The sequence below is a fragment of the Varroa destructor genome, unplaced genomic scaffold (genome assembly GCF_002443255.2).
Source record: "Varroa destructor unplaced genomic scaffold, Vdes_3.0 BEIS01000003.1, whole genome shotgun sequence".
NCBI lineage: Eukaryota > Metazoa > Arthropoda > Arachnida > Mesostigmata > Varroidae > Varroa > Varroa destructor.
Genome location: NW_019211456.1, coordinates 24,577,461 through 24,595,068, shown reverse-complemented (window position 1 = coordinate 24,595,068; position 17,608 = coordinate 24,577,461). Strand labels below are relative to the sequence as shown.

General features: G+C 37.9%; 3 protein-coding genes across 9 annotated transcripts in view; 1 reads left to right on the top strand and 2 right to left on the bottom strand.

Annotated features, from left to right (window-relative positions):
- The window catches only part of CROT (Carnitine O-octanoyltransferase), a 22,862-nt gene extending 21,246 nt beyond the window's left edge, over positions 1-1,616 (top strand). For all 4 annotated transcript variants that reach the window (XM_022799983.2, XM_086985159.1, XM_022799980.2 and 1 more), the window contains 2 exons: positions 234-571; positions 820-1,616. In XM_022799983.2, the coding sequence (XP_022655718.1) occupies positions 234-571; positions 820-937 (456 nt within the window). In that variant the 3' untranslated portion in view covers positions 938-1,616. The remainder of the gene's footprint in view (positions 1-233; positions 572-819) is intronic.
- On the bottom strand, positions 1,569-17,608 carry Sply (Sphingosine-1-phosphate lyase). Of its 4 annotated transcripts, none has more exons than XM_022799984.2 (13): positions 17,508-17,608; positions 12,426-12,554; positions 11,106-11,208; positions 10,520-10,685; positions 7,207-7,385; positions 6,776-6,898; positions 6,349-6,477; positions 5,498-5,734; positions 4,283-4,460; positions 3,946-4,098; positions 3,522-3,682; positions 3,086-3,310; positions 1,569-2,874 (listed from the first exon to the last, which is right to left on the bottom strand). In XM_022799984.2, the coding sequence occupies exons 3-13, from the start codon at positions 11,184-11,186 to the stop codon at positions 2,764-2,766; spliced, it is 1,743 nt and encodes a 580-aa protein (XP_022655719.1). In that variant the 5' UTR covers positions 11,187-11,208; positions 12,426-12,554; positions 17,508-17,608; the 3' UTR covers positions 1,569-2,763. The 4 variants fall into 4 exon arrangements, with proteins under 4 accessions (XP_022655719.1, XP_022655720.1, XP_022655721.1 ...); XM_022799985.2 differs by having other exon boundaries at positions 12,426-12,508; positions 17,508-17,574; XM_022799986.2 differs by having other exon boundaries at positions 12,426-12,498; positions 17,508-17,554.
- LOC111246496 (serine/threonine-protein kinase VRK1-like) lies at positions 13,051-17,501 on the bottom strand. The gene has a single exon (XM_086985161.1). It carries the CDS (start codon positions 17,026-17,028, stop codon positions 15,619-15,621), a length of 1,410 nt encoding a protein of 469 aa, XP_086841287.1. The 5' UTR covers positions 17,029-17,501; the 3' UTR covers positions 13,051-15,618.

Genomic DNA, 17,608 nt, shown 5'->3' with positions numbered 1-17,608 from the left:
GGCGTTTTCTCTTTCGCGCATTTCATCACAAACGTATTCTAGTGTATATGTCTTCTTATTAATGTCGTATTCATATGCACATATCATTTATGAGTAGTTATTTTGAGCGCTTCAAAAATATTTCATTTTTCCACCGAGTAAAGTACGTTAGATATGCCCTAGATAATAGTCAATCTTTACATTCTAACTAAAGTTGCTGGATGACTTTTTGCCGTTTTATAATTTAAATACAGGTAGTTAGTTTTTCGAACGCGCTCATTGCTAAGAAATCAGTGGCAGAATTGGGACTCCTACTAAGTAAAGCCGTCGCGAAGTTCAACTTGACGATGTTCGAGTGTATCCATGCCAACGGTTGTGATCGGCACTTGATGGGTCTCGCCATTTTGGCATGGCTGGAGAGTAACGGTGAAGACATGCCCGAGATTTTCACCGATCCCTCCTTTGAGCGCAGTGGAGGAAATGGCAAATTCGTGTTAAGCACTTCTCTAAATGGATTCACTCCGCTTGTTGGTGGCGTCGTACCGATGGTGGAACATGGTTATGGGTGCTTTTACAGCTTTGAGAAGGATCAGTAAGTAGATAAAGGCAAACATCAAATCAAGCATTGTTACAACCGTTTACCACGCAAACTGCTCGGAATTAATGTATGTAACCTATGCATAGTGTCGCATGCAAGCGCGGTGAGATTTTGTGATAGAAAGAGCTTGCAAACTCATGCTTTCATGTTTATTTCCTTCATTTATGCATGTTTCGAATAACATCCGATGAATTTTCTATCTAACTTCTCCAAATTGAGCTAGTTTTTTTTTGTCTTTCAAGAATCATCATCAATCTTATCGCCTACAAGGATCGTGGAACATGCACGAAGAAATTCTATCAAGCCCTTGTAGATACCTTCGAAAATATGAAACCACTGCTTACGCAATCGAGACTATAAAATATCGGACTGGTAATGATAAAGCAAGAGCGCAACTGGAATAGACAAATTATGTACAAATAATGAACGCTGGTGACATCTCTACAAACCCAATATGGTGACTGTACTACTGGCGAAGACGTATTAGTACAATTTACGAAGCTACTAGGTAGATTTAATCATTTACTTTAAAGCAGCTTAAGAACGGCATTGAACAAACCGTCTAGAGCGATACAACGATATACCTTTCCTTGTCCATGCTTGCGGTCATTGCTAGTCTGAAATAGTCGTAGCAAGCTGAAGGAATTCTAATGACGAGATCTTGTAAGCCCGCTTTTTTCAAAAACAAGGCGAATACATTAATGTCTCTGGCTTCATCTGATCGACACGCGACAGCAGTACATAAAAAGTTGACATGGATTATATTAATATTTGACTTGCCACCTACCACTGATTTTCGTGGTGCGACGTCTCAAAGTGAGAGAAACATTAACTATAATAATGCATAGTTATATCAACAACGACTCGTACACAGTGTTATAAAAAAATCCGCCAATTTTTTAGTAGCTTTATTATTTCACCATTGGTGAAACCGAAGGTCATTTATCTTGACATCAACTTTTGGACACTTTATGAATGATGACGGCCAAAATGCATAGTGAATAAAAATTTATTTTCACGCAATCACCGTAAATACGTAGCTTATACGTATTCTTTCTAGACAAATCTCTTATAGAAAAGCTTTATAGTTGAATTCAACACAAAACCTACGACTGCACTGGTCAATGTGCTGATTTCCAGTAGGGCAGTATCGAAAAAAAACGGTGTTGGTAGGTTTATTGTTAAGGATACGTTTCGATCCCTCGAAGGTGAGGTTCCCTTCCCAGGTACCAATGGCTCCAAAATATCGACATAAATAGCTATGAATAGTTGGCGGTTGTCAGTAAAACATTCGATCTGACGTTGTGTTCCTGGGCTCTAGTATATAACTCTCTCGTCACTATTTCCCGTCAAGGTTTTATACAATAGAGTCTCCGTTAAATATATTAATTAATGTAATCATGCGTATTACTCGTTAGTACGCTCTTCACAAGCGTACTAACAAGCTTTTTCACTGGAGAAGAGCATCTTGAAACTTAATTTCCGCAATATTTATTTTAGAATTAGAATTTCATATTTATTACTCTCGGCCGTCGTGTTATATATATAAAACATTTTGTTCTGCTACTGCCGTCTCCTACCAGATATAAAGCACCCACCAAATGGCGTTGGATTATTGCAAAAATTTGTTTTAATCCGCATATTTATTCGTCGTCGTCTTGTTTCGCTTTACTTTTCATCATAGCTTTCATCATGAACTTGTTTTTACATTGCAGCACGCTCGACTTGGTCACTAACGGTGATCGCAATAAAACTTCGATTAAATATGAGTAAAATAACAATTTTTGCAGCTCTGGTTGAATGCTATAAAAAAGGCGAACTATGACAAAACAAGACTTCATATACAAAATAGAATAGTTCAGACAGCCCGAACATCTGGGTGTCCTTTGTTGGTACATAATAACAGTCGCATGCAACGTTAGTCGTTATTAGTCGACAGGTTATGATGTAATCATAACTTCAGGCAGTGTAGCGGCATCGCTTCGTTTAGTTCTTCATGTGCCAACTAAAACAGTATCATTTCATATTTAACTACAGATTTAACTCTTTTTTTTTAAGTAAAGAAATGAGTTGTTTTACTTACGCTAGTGCATCAAGAATATTCATACGGATGTCTCCACCATATATATATATATAAAGATTATCAAATATCTCAGTTTTTCTTTCAGTAGTCCCATTTTCAGTTTCTAACTGCCTTTGTAGTCCTCAGTGCTGTACACGACGTCCATATAGTTGAAGAGGATTTCCTTAACTAGCGAACGGTCAGGTATAGTTTGCGCGAGACCGTATACGGCGGCCTACACAACAATAACAACGAAAGAAGTAATACTATCACAGTTGACGCCTCTTGAATACGGCTACGAAGAAAAATTGTCCCTTTAATATTAATTAGGGTCAGCTTTGAAAGAAGGACTGAACGCCCTATGATATCATTTGCGTTGAAATACCTAGTTGTGGTCTGAAAACAACAACAATTTAGCCTGGTTTTCCCAATGGCTTTCTGCTTACTTGTGGGGACACCTCCGATGAGGGTTCTTTCAGCATATCACTAACAGTCTCTCGCAGATCCTTGAGAAACCTTTCGGCGACGTTATTTTGCGTATGAATAGCTGTAAAACAGAAGTGTATTCCACTGGGGAACTGCAGCGGGTTCAGGTGCCAATGCTTCACGCCTAGGCGTGAGTTCAGCTCGAAAATATTTAACTTGTCACTAGTGAAAGCCACGACCATTGCCTGCAATACGCAAAAATGGATCAGCAAATTTGCTTACTTAGCTCCAAACCACGTCGTAAGATTTACGCGTCGAATTATTCATTTAATTATTATGTATCAGTAACATAAAGGTTCCACTCTAAAAGGCATGATCGAAATTGAATATGCAGCTAAAATTTTATATGGTTCTTTTGCACGATCAATGCAAAACAGCGCTTTGCCTCACACATACCTCAGGGTCGCCAAGCAGTTGAAGTTCTTTGAATTCGCGGATGCCATCACGAACCTTTCGTGCTTCAGTTATGACCTGTGCACAAGTTCTTACGTAGCCGTCATAACCATAATATCGAAGGGTCGCCCAGCAACAGGCCACAGCTGCTCCGGGACGACTACCTGCAGACAACGAAACATTATATATTATACCAACGAATCATTACAAGTATGATACTTATTCGGTCGAAGTTGAGAACAAAAGGTAGTTCTGCATAGCGAATTCAGTGTCTCGAACGCTAAAAACCAATCTATTCCTTATCGGGGGCCTAATACAATTTGGTGCAGAAAAGAAAAGCGCGAAGAGGGCTCTGGCCAACTAATGCAGTCATGTATACATCTTTCACCCATCTTTTTCACTGGGCATTAATACAAAACTTATGCACCTGATATTGTTGGTGTAATATAGATGCCTCCGGGCCAATCTTGCGCGACGGAAAATTGGCAATGAAGGTACTTCTTATTTGAATACATGATTACCGACGTTCCTTTAGGAGCCATGGCGTATTTGTGCGTATCTGCACTAATCGATGTTACACCTAAAGAAAAAGAGCAAGAAATTATTGACTGTATCTTTATGCGGAGCTTCAATACTTCATGCTGCTGGCCCTCCTCTTACTTGTCTAAACATTACGGAAATCAGTTATAATTTACTGAGAATAACATCAGATGCCAGGTAAATCGAGTGTGCGCGAAAGGCTACGCATTTCAGGCTTGACTAACCTTTAAGTCTAAAATCAAACGGCTGAACAGGGAATCCAGCGGAGTCCATGAATGGCATAATGAAGCCACCAAGGCAACAGTCAACGTGCACAGGTACGTTCCACCTTTCTCCAATTTGGGCAATTTCTTCGATGGGGTCGACAATACCATGGGGATAATTAGGAGCACTGCCTACGATCTGTTGTAACAAATTAAAGGTAATATGTGGTATAAAAGATGCTTATGACCACCTTGACGACTTCCTATCTATAGAAACACATACGTAGCAAGGCGTTGCGTCACAATGTGTTGTCTGCACGAAAGACAGCTCGCGCGTCAACAAATATAGAAAAGTTTCAACAAAGTTTTAATAACTAAACAAAATGCAAAACTAGAATTGCTTAATGGGAAACTTACTGATTTTAGGACTACTTGCTTTATATTCATGGATTTAAAAAAATGAAAAGTTACTTTTACAGTCTATTTCAGTTTCCCTTCCTTTCTTTGAAATTCATGGCGTACAATGGGCAAAAAAAGCAATGAATAGTTAACTATAGATAGAGAAGTAAGAAAAATCATTGCAACAGAGACGGCATTATCTACAAGTTTACATTACTAAAAACTCACTATAGATCTGTCCAAATCACGAAAGAAAATGCTGTATATTATTTCTCACTAAATTGACTTACCCTTCAATTTTTTTTTCTATAAAAATAGATGAAACAATCAGTGAATGTGTTTATGACCGTTTTATTAATGAAATTGACTTGCTACTATTTAGGACATTGTCATTAGAAATACGTATTTACGCTTTATCATGTGAAGCTATTGCAGCTCTTCAAAGCTACCGATGCACGCTGGCTATCTTGATAGACTGTTTAACGATAAGATTCAGTATAATGACTAAGTGACCAGGTCTCTTTAGGTGTAGTTAAATATTTAGAGAGCCAAATCGAAAAGGATACGTTTTAATCCGATATCATCCCAATTGAATTCAATTGAAGTCTATTGTGTATATGCAGGATCCTAACCCACGCTCGGTTCTTTATGCTAAGTGTGATATCTTTTTTTTCTTGTCAAATTCCCATCTCTATAACATTGGAAACGAACCAAGTTACTAGATACTGCTCAGTTTTACACTTTACACCTTTGCGAATGCTAAGATCGAGCAGCAACAAGTGCAGGATAGCCCCTATCGAAATCTAATTGAACAGTTTTTGGTAAATGAATCCATACCATGACGACGTTTCTGCTCATCATCTTGCGCATTTTACGCGTATCCACCTTCATTGTCTTAGGGTCGATCGGCACCTTGCGGATTTCAAGCTGAAGCCAATCAGCTGCTTTGTCGAAGGCAGCATGTGCCGTGACAGGAATAACGATTTCAGGACGCACGATACCGCGGGTCTTCATGGCGAAATCCCTGTAGGCTTTGCAGGCCAACAGGATGGACTCGGTGCCGCCAGACGAAATCTGACACGTCCAGGTGCATCGACATTTGAAAAACAAATTATTTAATGTAATGAAGTACCTGGAACGTATTTTTAATAGTCATAATAATAGCTAGTATACACACGTAAATAATTATAATAGAGATTGCCAAAATGGCGCATTAGTAAGAAATTGGCTAGCTCAGTTATTAACAGTGAACCGTTCGTTAATATTATGGAAACGTCTTCAATTGCGGAGGAACGTTGTCAAGCTTAGCGTCACGGAATAGCAGTGCTGCTTATACATTTCTGTGGCTTGCTATAGCACAAGTAAATGCATGAAAAATGCTGATTCAAATTAGCCGGTTTTTAGGTGTGCCTATTTGAAGGTATTTTATAGCATGACAACAGTAGAAAGCTACAAGATTGTTGATACGCTGGAAACGACGGAAAAGTATAAATTTATTTTTTTAAAGAAAAGCAAAACAAGGGTTAGTCTTCTTGGTCCTTCCTGTATGAGTGGCTGGTGCAATAGCCGCATTCATTAAGGCTTACAATTATATTCATGATAAACAACAATTATTTAGGAACTGATTCAACTAAAATGCTATTAGATAAGCAAATAAACATTTTTATCGACTCTCGAGTAAAACGTACCGATCCACAGCATTCGGCATCACCATTGAAAAGATTAATCACCCACCGGATCAGCTCAGCTTCCATCTTACGAACTCCGGAAAAGACGTCGGCGTGCAAATGATTGCTCTTCATCGTCATCTGATAAACCTGCAGCATATATCAGAGGGATAGTCAATTTATTGCGCGTTCGAGAACCTAACGGTCTTCAGAAAGCCTTTTCCGGTCGCCTCACACTGAACATTATAATTATTATTAATACACTAACATATTATTTACTACTGACTAGAACAATAGAAGATTTTCTTGGTCTACCAAGAAGTTTGTCAGTAACAATTTCATGCAGATTAATATTGGCTTTCACAGTAATTTAAGGGTTCGTAGAAAGTACTAAAATTCTATTCTTAGAGTGTCATAAGTATATAGTTAAATATTAATCAGAAATTACCTGGAGCATTAGTTGCTCGCAAGAAAGGTCATTCGGGGAGTAAATAGCACCCGATACGCTGCCAGTCTTCCAGTTAATTTTCGAGAGATTAAGATAATCTCTTACTTCATTGACAATTGTGACCTGTAATACGAAAGATTGAAACTTTGATCTTAGATTGAAACAGATTTTCAAAATAATTTTGCTACTTTTTTCCTAATTTAAAATGTGAGTGCACATGAATTTGAATAGTACATATTTTGGAACACAGTTAAAAAACATATGTTTTTTTAGTACTTAATCGTTTGACGTTGCGTATAAATTTATAAGATTCTAGCTTGGCTATTAAATAATTGATCAATGCCCCAGAGACTGTACAGGTTTCTATGTCGTTTGCATTTAAGGTTGTTCCTTTAAAAGAATCGATAAAACAATACTCTCTAGTTACCAACCACATCGTGTCCTTGTTGCGGTAGGACAGTTTTGAAAGGCGAATTTACAAAGTCTTTCTTGAGGTCCTTTTCTATGTTACGGCCCACCAATTTCAGTTGTCGTTCTACAATACAGCGCAGGAATGGAAGCTTTCGAATGCGTTCTAGCCATCCAGTTCGCTTGTTAGAGGGAACAAAATCTGTTCACAAAAAAGATAATGCAGTACTTGCTAAGATAGTAAGGTCAAATAAAAGTTAACAACATCGTAATGCTACTAATTATTAGACCAGTACGTAAGCAGCATACTGAAGCAGATAGGATCGGTAAATGAGGATCCCTCAATCACGTTAGCTATATAGAGCCGAAGTTGAAGCAAATTTCTATTTAGTCGACCGGAATTTTACTGCTTGTAGCTCTGTAGAAGTCCAAAACATCCTTTACTTCTAGAGAAAACAGTTATATATGATTGTGTAAGATTTTAGCTGAAGTCCTGCACATTATCTTTAATCAATTTAAGTTGTCAACATTGTCAGTAAACGCATCGTAATCATTCTTTTTAAAATGCACACATATGAATAGTTGTTTTTGAAATCGAGTGTGTGCGAAAGCATCTTTTGGTATGATCTACTAATAATCTACTAACATAGAAGTAGTTGTGGACGGACGCGCTAATATTATGTGGTGCTTTATGCAAGTTTTATACACTTATATATAGTAGTATAACATACAACATTGAGTACCTTCATTTATATATACGTGTGTGTGTGTGTGTGTGTGTGTGTGTGTGTGTGTGTGTGTGTGTGTGTGTGTGTGTGTGTGTGTGTGTGTGTGTGTGTGTGTGTGTGTGTGTGTCAGCTATAAAGCTGGTCAGATTGTTCAAATGGACACAATCGATTCCGGTAGCAAACACTGTACATCTTTTATTTCTAATTATTAAGATATTGAACCCAATTCCCAGTCTCCATAAATTCAAATGATAAAGGTAAAAATTTCAATTGATATCATGTAATTTCTGCTTTCTGAGTTGCCTCTCTAATAAAATCATAATACCGTTGCACTTCGTTTACCTCCGTGGGTACATCAATGCCTTTATATACATATATTGTTTAGTATTATTACATTATTTACTTTATTATATATATAATTCATTCATATTACGACCTTTCACAATAGGACTCGACTTTGAAATCTTTTTGCATAATGCTATAAAATGTCGTCAAATGTTTGCACAGGATGTAACTATAAATGATCACGACATAGACCCATTTATGCTCACTTGCTGGGAGTATGCATTTGCAGAAATAAAAAGACGATATACACGTATTTTTTACAGCATAGTTTATCAGCTACTAGCTTAATGTATGCACAATAAAAGTGATAAGTCGGTAGGATATTTAGTAAAATGCAATAAATCTGTTGTTCCGTTCAAAATCTAAATGTTTCCCTTAGTCTGACTTTACAGTGCTATATGTGGATTGGTGCATAGCATTTCAGTCTAAAGATAGCTATTTAAATTCTTTCTAAAAACATCTTTTCCCTTTGCAAATCTTATATCTGTGCTGAATACCAGTGAATATCAGTGGCAAAAATAGTTTTTCTCCAATAGAATATTCGAAAAATACTTCCATTTGTATCAAAAGCTCGCTCACTGCGAGCTCATTTCACGCAAGTTTTAAGTTAATTTTTAGGGATGAGCTCCCGCACGTTCGCCTAAAGCTTCTTCTTCTCCTTTTATCGACATGAGATAACTTCTGAATCGATATCGAAGTTTATTTCCTGTTTTGTTAATGTGTTGCATCCTTCATCAAGTGGAATGTACAAGATAGACAACACTATTAATTTTGTACATAAAGGGACATAGGACACACACAAACACGCACGAACTCAAGGTATCTCAGCAATTTACACTGTAAAATTAGGGTCAAGCAACGTTGACCCAGTCTGTTGTAAGGCAGCACCCGAATCGTCATAATCTAGACACGTGCTAGTTCAAGCTCGCCTTACCCATTAACAGAACTTACTAAAAGCAACTCACCGTGTAATACACGATTAAAAGAAATAAAGACGAAGTGAGTTTGGTGCACTGTGGGGCAAAAATTGGGTCAACGCTTTGGTAAAAACAGGTTTGCACTTACTAAACAATATATAGTTATAAACTATTTGTATTTAAAGAGCATCTATCTACACTGCTCATCTACTTCTATTTAGAATGGAACTCCTTTTTTTTGGTAACTATGGATATTTGTCCTAGTCAATTGCAGGTGCAGTGTTGCGTCCTGTTTGTTGTTGTAAATCTTATTATCAAGATTAACTCATTATCGAGTTCATCGATGACTGATAAATTAGTTCGAGATTAGCACCTAAATTATGCAGACTTTTAAAGAGAGCTCGAGAATACAGTCACAAGAAGGAAAATTAGAACTAGAAACTTGATATAAGCTGATATAAGATGACCAGAACTAATGAATGGCCCAACTGCCTTTATAAATGCCAACTTACTTTGAAAACTCATATATTTGCGCAATTAATTAGAGCGTCATGTACGCGACGTAAAACATTGCGGTATGACACTAACTTGTAAATTATGCATCTGTTGTCTGCGCGATATTTATACAAAAGTGCTTCTTTTTCGCTCATAATTATATAAAAAAATAACTCAATATAGCTTATCTTATTTAGAGATATACTAGCTTTACCTGTAAAAAGGTGTCAAAACGTATCGTAGTAAATCGCTTAGCGTGATGAAGTAGCTGTTAGATCGTGTGATGTATAAAGCCGGCCACAGCTTTAAACCGGAGTAAACTTAAAGTACCGGGCGTAAAACTTGTAATTTCTAGCTTTGATCTACGTGCGGTTTGGAACAAGTTTAGCGAAAGTAAGTGATCAAAACCAGCTCGGGTTGCGAATTCACTTTTTCTGCTTCTCATGCATGAACCATCTACCACTTCAAAAACTCGTTTATCAAATGTATGTATTTGTATTATAACGATATGTTGATTTTTACAATATATAATTATTACAATTGCTGCCGCTAATTTTATAATCAAATTTAAGTACGCTCTTTGTTTTTCTGAAATATAGCCACGTGCATCTTTACATACGACTTACTGTAACTATTGCTTTTGTATTCTGTCTCGAAGAATATTTTCTGGTTCGTCCACTTTTACTAAGGGATTTAATCTTTTTTGTTGATTTGTGATTAGCTCACCTACTGCCAGGATTGACAATAGTTCAAGACGTATTCCTGCATAGAAGCAGTTAATTAAGTTATGAAATCTTAATTGTAGCTGATGTACCCAGTCGTCAAATTCATACAAGTTTTGATCAACTTACCGTTGTAAGTGATTAGTTTGCGAATCCATGCGATCAGAATGAAGAAAAATGCAGTAATTGCTACCAGATACACGGGTTCGACACCCTGCAGTTCTTGATTCACTTGCTTCTTTGCTAATGATACTACTGCAGATAGGGTTTTCAGTACGAGCATTCCTACATTGACCTGTTTCAACCAATAAATAACAAAACTATTTGTTTAAATAGACGGGTATGATTTGCTCGGCACCAAGATGCCATAAGAAACTTGATCATTAAAATAGCAGCATATAATAAAAAAAACATAGGAAAAGAGTACATATCATTTTCATTGCAAACATTTCTTATTATAATAAACCATAATACTAAATAATAATAAATAGATAATAAACCATATTTTTGCGAGCATAGTATAATTTGAATACTTTGCGTTGCATTAGCAATAACAATAACCATTATGAAGCTTTAAAGTATTATACTTGTACTAGTGGATATTAGCTAACAATAGTAATAGATAAAACATAGTTTTAATTTAAACATCTGAGAATAAAAATGTAGGATTTTTCGACTCCAGAAGCAAGTGATAGTCGGTATATTATATACGTGCCAGTTTTTTGTCATTTGACGATATATTGATACCGCGGAGGATATCAAGCTGCTCAAACGTCGCGTTCCAAAGGTCGGTCATCGTCGTGGTCGGCAAACCTTCGCTGAAAGCGCCAAATAATAATTTCGATTCCAGAACAATGGACTATCACTTCAGAAATGTTTTGGCAATAGGTTGCAACATAAAGATGACATTGATTATTCTAATTAGTCCCCTTAGCGTCATGCCGGCGCAGTATCATCTCTCCACATAAAATGAGCTCAGTCTCTACGTTCAAAAAAAAAAACAAGAATAAACGCAAGCAAGAATTATCGATACCTCACATGAAAAAGCCACTTGATATTTTTGGTACTAATATTAAAATTGTTTCTAAGAGTTTTTTGTAGTGTCAATATCCACGCAGGACGCTCCCTTGAACGATAAACTCGAAGTAAATTAAGTGGTACGAAAAAAACGGTTTAGAAAAAGCAGATGTTTACTAGCGGGACAGTTTTTCACTTTGTGGGCAAAACTGCGCCTAGGTATATACCTAGACATAATCGATATAAGCGCCACATAGACGTGTGCCGAATAATTTCCACACTGGAAATTGGCCCTTAGTTGAATGGACTATTTACAACGTTTTCCCATGATCGATTTGCAGGTGTGGCATCATTGTAGCAATAAGAACTAAGAAAAAAAAATAGCAGAGAACAAAACAGTGGCAGTTACCAACATCTACAGTTTAATAGCCGCGCTGCATCTATAGCTTTTAGTAATCATTCGTAAATGATCAGTGAAGGAACGACTCCTGAATGGTTAAGTGGAAGAAGGATAGGCTGACAGGATATTATAGGAGAATCATTGTTATGATTCAAACATGACAATAGAATAATACTGCTTTACAGGGATAAGGTCATCATTTAGGCTAGTCAACTTCTAATGGTTGGAAGAAATATTTTTTCATTCTCTTATGAAAACTTTGTCACAGTTTTATAAAGACTATAGTGTATAAAGCGCTTTCTAAAAGGGACACCTAAGCTAAGCTGTAAAAGAGAATTACTAAATTAGGTGAACTATAATTATTGATTAAGCTTGAAACGCACTTGAGATGTTTAATAGTAAAATCTAGAAAATTTAATCTATATTTTACATATAATATATTAAGCATATATATATATATAGGCTCTCATATATAAACGTTATTAGGAAGGAATAACTAATACAAAAAGCGGAAACAAATGAGATTGCCGAGTCTCACCTCACTAAATTTCACACAAACACAACACGAACAGATGCCATAATATCATAGAAGATAAAATTCTTTAACTTGCCACTCACTGTACACGGAGAGATGACAATTAATTTCTGCTGTTCGTGGTACAGATGACTTCCATGGGGCAACTCTTCCGACCTGAATGAATCTTTCATGTATGCACACTGCTGTAATCCTCACTTGCAGAACTTAGCCTAACGTTGTTAGAAATTACTTTAACAAAGATCGTAGCTCAATGGCATATACCTATCAATCAATTGATTTAGCTGTTAAAGAAGGTCTGTTACAATTTGCAACCTTAAGCAATCCGTTATTTATGAAAACGATAAAATTCTATCAAAGGTTTGCTTTTCAACCTAAGAGAAACTAACGTGAATACTGATACGTTTCGAAGTGGACAATGAGTATAGAACGTTGGCTCTTCGCGACATTCATAGCTTTGATAATTTCACACGCTGCTGCTACGGCTGATATATATGCCTTCACTTGAATCAGTCGGGCTTTTTAGAAGTTGGGAGCTAAATATCTTGAGTTTAACGGCCAGTAGGCGTCTCCTTAGGCGGCCGGCTCCCAGCACGAACCAAAGTGTGTCTACGCTCGGATTCGAACCTACAACCACCACATTAGCTAATAGACTGTGATAAACTGGCTTTGAAACCTTTAAGGATTTAAAAACGAAGCTCAAATCAAGTAATTTCAGTTGTTAGATGAATGTCATTATGATTTTATTGAACTCGCGATAAAATTGTAGTGATAAAATTATGCAAATAGTGAACACAATAAGATCGTTCGGTTGAACTTTCTACGAGCACTTTAGATGAAGACTCTTGCTTCATTTCAAGAACGCAAATGCAAGGCGAACAGACAGGTACGAATCATTAAGTACGTCGTCCCAAACATTCGTTTCTATGTTAGACGTTTTGTTAAAAACGTCATCTCATCATGGCACAGTCAAGCATCATTCATTAACTTTCGTGTAGGGTACAAAATATAATGAAACAGGCGCCTAGCAACTATATCGTTTTACAGGAAAGCATGCCACCTTGCTTTAGGTTTATTCTATTAAACACTCCAAATGATTAGAGAAAACAATGGACGCCAAACAGGACAATCATCCTGATGACTGCATATTCCTTCTAAATAAATAAGCTTTGTTACAAGTACGCAAGAACATAGTGAAGAAATCGTAGTCTCAAAATTGTTATGCTTCCTCTCTAATTAGGAAATTTAATATCTATTGAGATACATTTGTCATAATAAAGCACCGCATATGTTCCTATCGTTGCCTAACACGTTTTCGAATTGTTTTTTCATGGAGATCTCTTAGCCAATTTTTTCCCACTTCAGCATACTATATTGCAGACCAAGGTTATGCATATTGCCGTTGAGCATTGCTCAAGACAAAGTTTATTTGTTCGCGCTTTTGTACTCAAAGCACAGACATGTCACTTACTGCTCCATTGTAGAGACAGGCCAAGAGTATGCACGCATAAAGAGACACGGAAAATGCTTAAATCGTTTGATCAAGCAAAACTCTGGATTAAAGTTTCAATTTTCGGGTTGAAGAGAAGAGAAGGCTTGCCAGCTCGTTATTGAAGATTGTGGAATTTCGCATTTCCATACATCATGATACTCGAAAATCATGTTAGAAGCTGACTTATTTCATGTATTTGATGTTTTCATTGTATTTATATATAGTGCGTACCCTTTTGCATTCATTTTGACATACATATGTATGATATTGTACTTTTTAGATTATGACGCACGATTTTAAAAAGCGTACTAAACCCGCTTAGTGCACGCCGGATGCAATTGTATTGTATTAACTTCCATGATCGCAACTTTCCCACTGGAAAATGAATTAAAAATCAGCTAGAATCCTTTTTAATCGAATTCCAGATATCACGCATTTACTCTTAGTATTCAAAACTCCCACAGCACTTTTTACTAGACTCATTTACTCGTATACTTGATTATTTCTAATATCTACTTACATCCAAAATACGTGTCAATACGCTAGTATTATTTCATCATGGCTTATCGACCAACCACCCTCAAATCAGTTGTAGAACACTTGTTTATTGGTGGTTATTAACGCCAACAAACCTGATTTACCTTGTTTGTACCGATACCAAATACAGCTGTCAGATAACGCCTGAGCCCTACATGCATAGGATGACATTTATTGAGAGGGCGAACTATATCAATTTGCTTGACCCTATTTCTTGTCAATCGAAGTCAAGTAAATACACTGCTTTAATAATTAAGTTTATTAATACTAGCTATTTGGTTTCGTTTGTAGCGATTTAAATTTCATAGCTCTAGTGATGCAGCTAGTTATTGCAGATAAAGCAAACGAACCCAGTTCTGACTTGAAACAGAATACGACGAAGTATCGTTACTACCAAAAGTATATAGGCAGGTCTTTCTTCGGAACGTTATCTGTTTTCACATCTAGTAATTGTTGTTCTGTTGAGTACGTTTACTAGACAGTTTACAAAATGTTTATCTGCTGAGGGTTCGCTTTTTTCTTTCAGTCCTCAAAGGCCATTACCAAAAGAACCAAGATTCTTAACGAAACATCTTCCTCGAATGAACTCCCACGCGCTCCCTTCACAAATTAGATACACACACTTCTCTAAGCGTAACAATTCACAGTCTTTTCGTCATGAACACGCCTTTTCTCTGCCGCGTGTGCGGTTTCGTCACTGTCACTAATCGTTGTTTTTGAGCATCGTGTAATAATCAACCTGATTTTTTTACATTTATATTCATCACTCTCTTGCTAATAAACGTCTATAATAACGATTTTGTTAATTGCCTTTTATACATAACTATGTATGTTTCTATGCACAGTAATCATTGAAAGACAAAAGGCTTCCAATGAGAAGATGTTGTGAAATACATTCATATATAATACAGATAATCTAGTGCGATAGGGACGCGCCTATTGTGCCGATAATAGTGGTCATGTTAACTATAATCTTCGGAAAGCTACTGTTATAAAAACCAAGTAGATTTAGTATTGTTTTTTTTTTTAAAAAAGCCCCCATTATTATAACAAGCTCATATAACAATCTTACACGGAACAAGCCGTTCATGTGTCACCTGCCTCCTTCAGTAAGAGATCAAACGTTAACTGAAATATCGCCACTTTACGTTCGACAAATTCAACACGTATGCTATAGCCGAGTGAATCTCCGATTGAAAGACGACAAGATAAAGGAAACCCAAAGCATGCTGCTTGTGTTTACGAAGTCAGCGAACCTTGCCAACTTTAGTAGCTTTCAGCGCTTCTTTCTTCTTTTTCATCTCGTAAACGGCTTTCATGGCCGGCGTCATGTTCTCGTAGCTTGAGCTTGATGACGCCGAGTCGGGACTGAGGAAAGTTGTAGTGCTTACCGCCTTTTTCTTAACGTTGCCGGCCCTACGGGCGGTACTAGACTTGGCAACGGCTGCCTTTCGAGCTGGGGATATATCCCTACTTGTCTTACGGACGGGTGACTTAGCAGCTGCGGGCGCACTGCAAACGGGAGACTTGCCATGGCCACGTATTGCTGGCTTTAGAGCCGGTGATTTAGAAATCGCGCGCGCTTTCCGCACCGGCGAGTTTGCTACCCGGTCTTCTAATGAATCAATTTCGGCCGAAGTTCGCGTACGCCCCTTTTTGACGGCGGTTTTATCAGAACTAGCACTAATTTTTCCATCATATTTCAGTCCTTCCGCAGTTACACCATCTTTAAGGATGCTGCGCAATTTATCATAGTCCGGTTTATCGGCAAATCCCATATTTGCCACTACTGTCATGAAGTCAATCATGGTCTTATTGGGCGCTCCAAAACAGCTGACTACCAATGCTTTGACATCGGCCATGTGATCCTCCTTAGCCGCTGCGACAGCTTTGCAGTCCTTAATGAGTTTGAGCCAGGGCAATCTCCCTGTAAGCCAATGCAAAAGATTAAAACCCAAAATTTCTATATCTGTACGTCGTGTATCCAATCCTTTGTGCGCATCTCTCGATGTGTACTCAATGGTCCCATTATGCATCTTTTTCTTGTCCTGTTTTTCAGCTTTGTGATCACCCTCTTTACTCTCGAACTTGCAAGCCAGACCAAAATCCAGTAGAAACACCTTATTGGGGTCCTTGAGCCCCAGCATAATATTAGACGCCTTTACATCTGCGTGAATATAACTGTTGGCATGTAAATACTCTAGCACGTCCAGAACACGAATGGCCGTTGTTAATGCAGTTTTCACTGGCATCACTCCGTTGTTTTGCTTCCAGATTCCTTCCATATCACCAGCATACCTATCAAGTACAATGTAACGATAAGTAACGCCATTAACTTCGTACGTGCCTTTCGAGTGCATGATGGGCATGCCAAGGTAATCCAGCTTCTTCTGAGATACCCAGGCCGCAATTTGGTCTTTGCCCGCGACTCGCATGTAGCAGTGCATTTCGACGAAGAGGGGTCCACTTCCTGAAGGTTCAATTTTTATCACATACGGCGCTGAGACGCTCACTGCTTTGCCACTGTTCTGCTCACATAGATACACCTCACCAAAACCTCCTTTGCCAATACATTTGCCAATCCTCCAAACCACCTTAGCACCATCGTTAACTAGGTTATCGGTCGGCAAAACGACCGCTTGCTTCTTCGGAGCCATCGTCTGACCCGAAAACGCAATTAGCCCTGCGCGCTCAAAAGCAATGACGACAACAACAGAAGCGGACAGATTAACCGCACAGGGAGCACAAATCCCGCACGCGTACCTGTACTAGGCTCAAATAGAATATTTTTTCGAAGTGAACAAGACTGAACCATGCGCCAGGCGGAGACGCGGCGACTGGCCGAACAAGTCAAATTCGGTGGAAACAATCGATTTTTTTCTCTGTTTGTTTGAGTGGCGGCACTTGTGTTGTGACTAGGCAGCGGCCGCTGCTGGTCGTTGAATGGCTGACTGCACTTCTCTGTTTACAAAAATCAAGTGGCAACTGACATTGTTAACGGTTGCTTAGTCGTACGTTGCCTCATCGGTCGTACGGAAAAAATCTGTTGAAACTGTGTATATCAGAGAGTTAACTACTACGTATACATGCAGTGATAAGGATTTATGATAAAAAGTAGAAAATCGAACAAACTTACTATGTCACGGGGGTAGATGTCAACTTCCTGCGTTTGGTATGGTGTCGTTTTATACCAACAGGAGAGAAATTGCCGATGTGGAAAGAGTACTATGAAAGCGC

Bases quoted from the DNA above. Each gene is read 5' to 3' on its own strand.
- Sply (XM_022799984.2), bottom strand. From the start codon at position 11,186: ATGACCGACCTTTGGAACGCGACGTTTGAGCAGCTTGATATCCTCCGC. The intron at 6,899-7,206 runs GTTGGTAACTAG...TTCGTATTACAG, and splicing joins CGCAACAAGGACACGATGTG to GTCACAATTGTCAATGAAGT. The intron at 5,735-6,348 runs GTACGTTTTACT...TGGACGTGTCAG, and splicing joins ATGCCGAATGCTGTGGATCG to ATTTCGTCTGGCGGCACCGA.
- LOC111246496 (XM_086985161.1), bottom strand. From the start codon at position 17,028: ATGGCTCCGAAGAAGCAAGCGGTCGTTTTGCCGACCGATAACCTAGTT.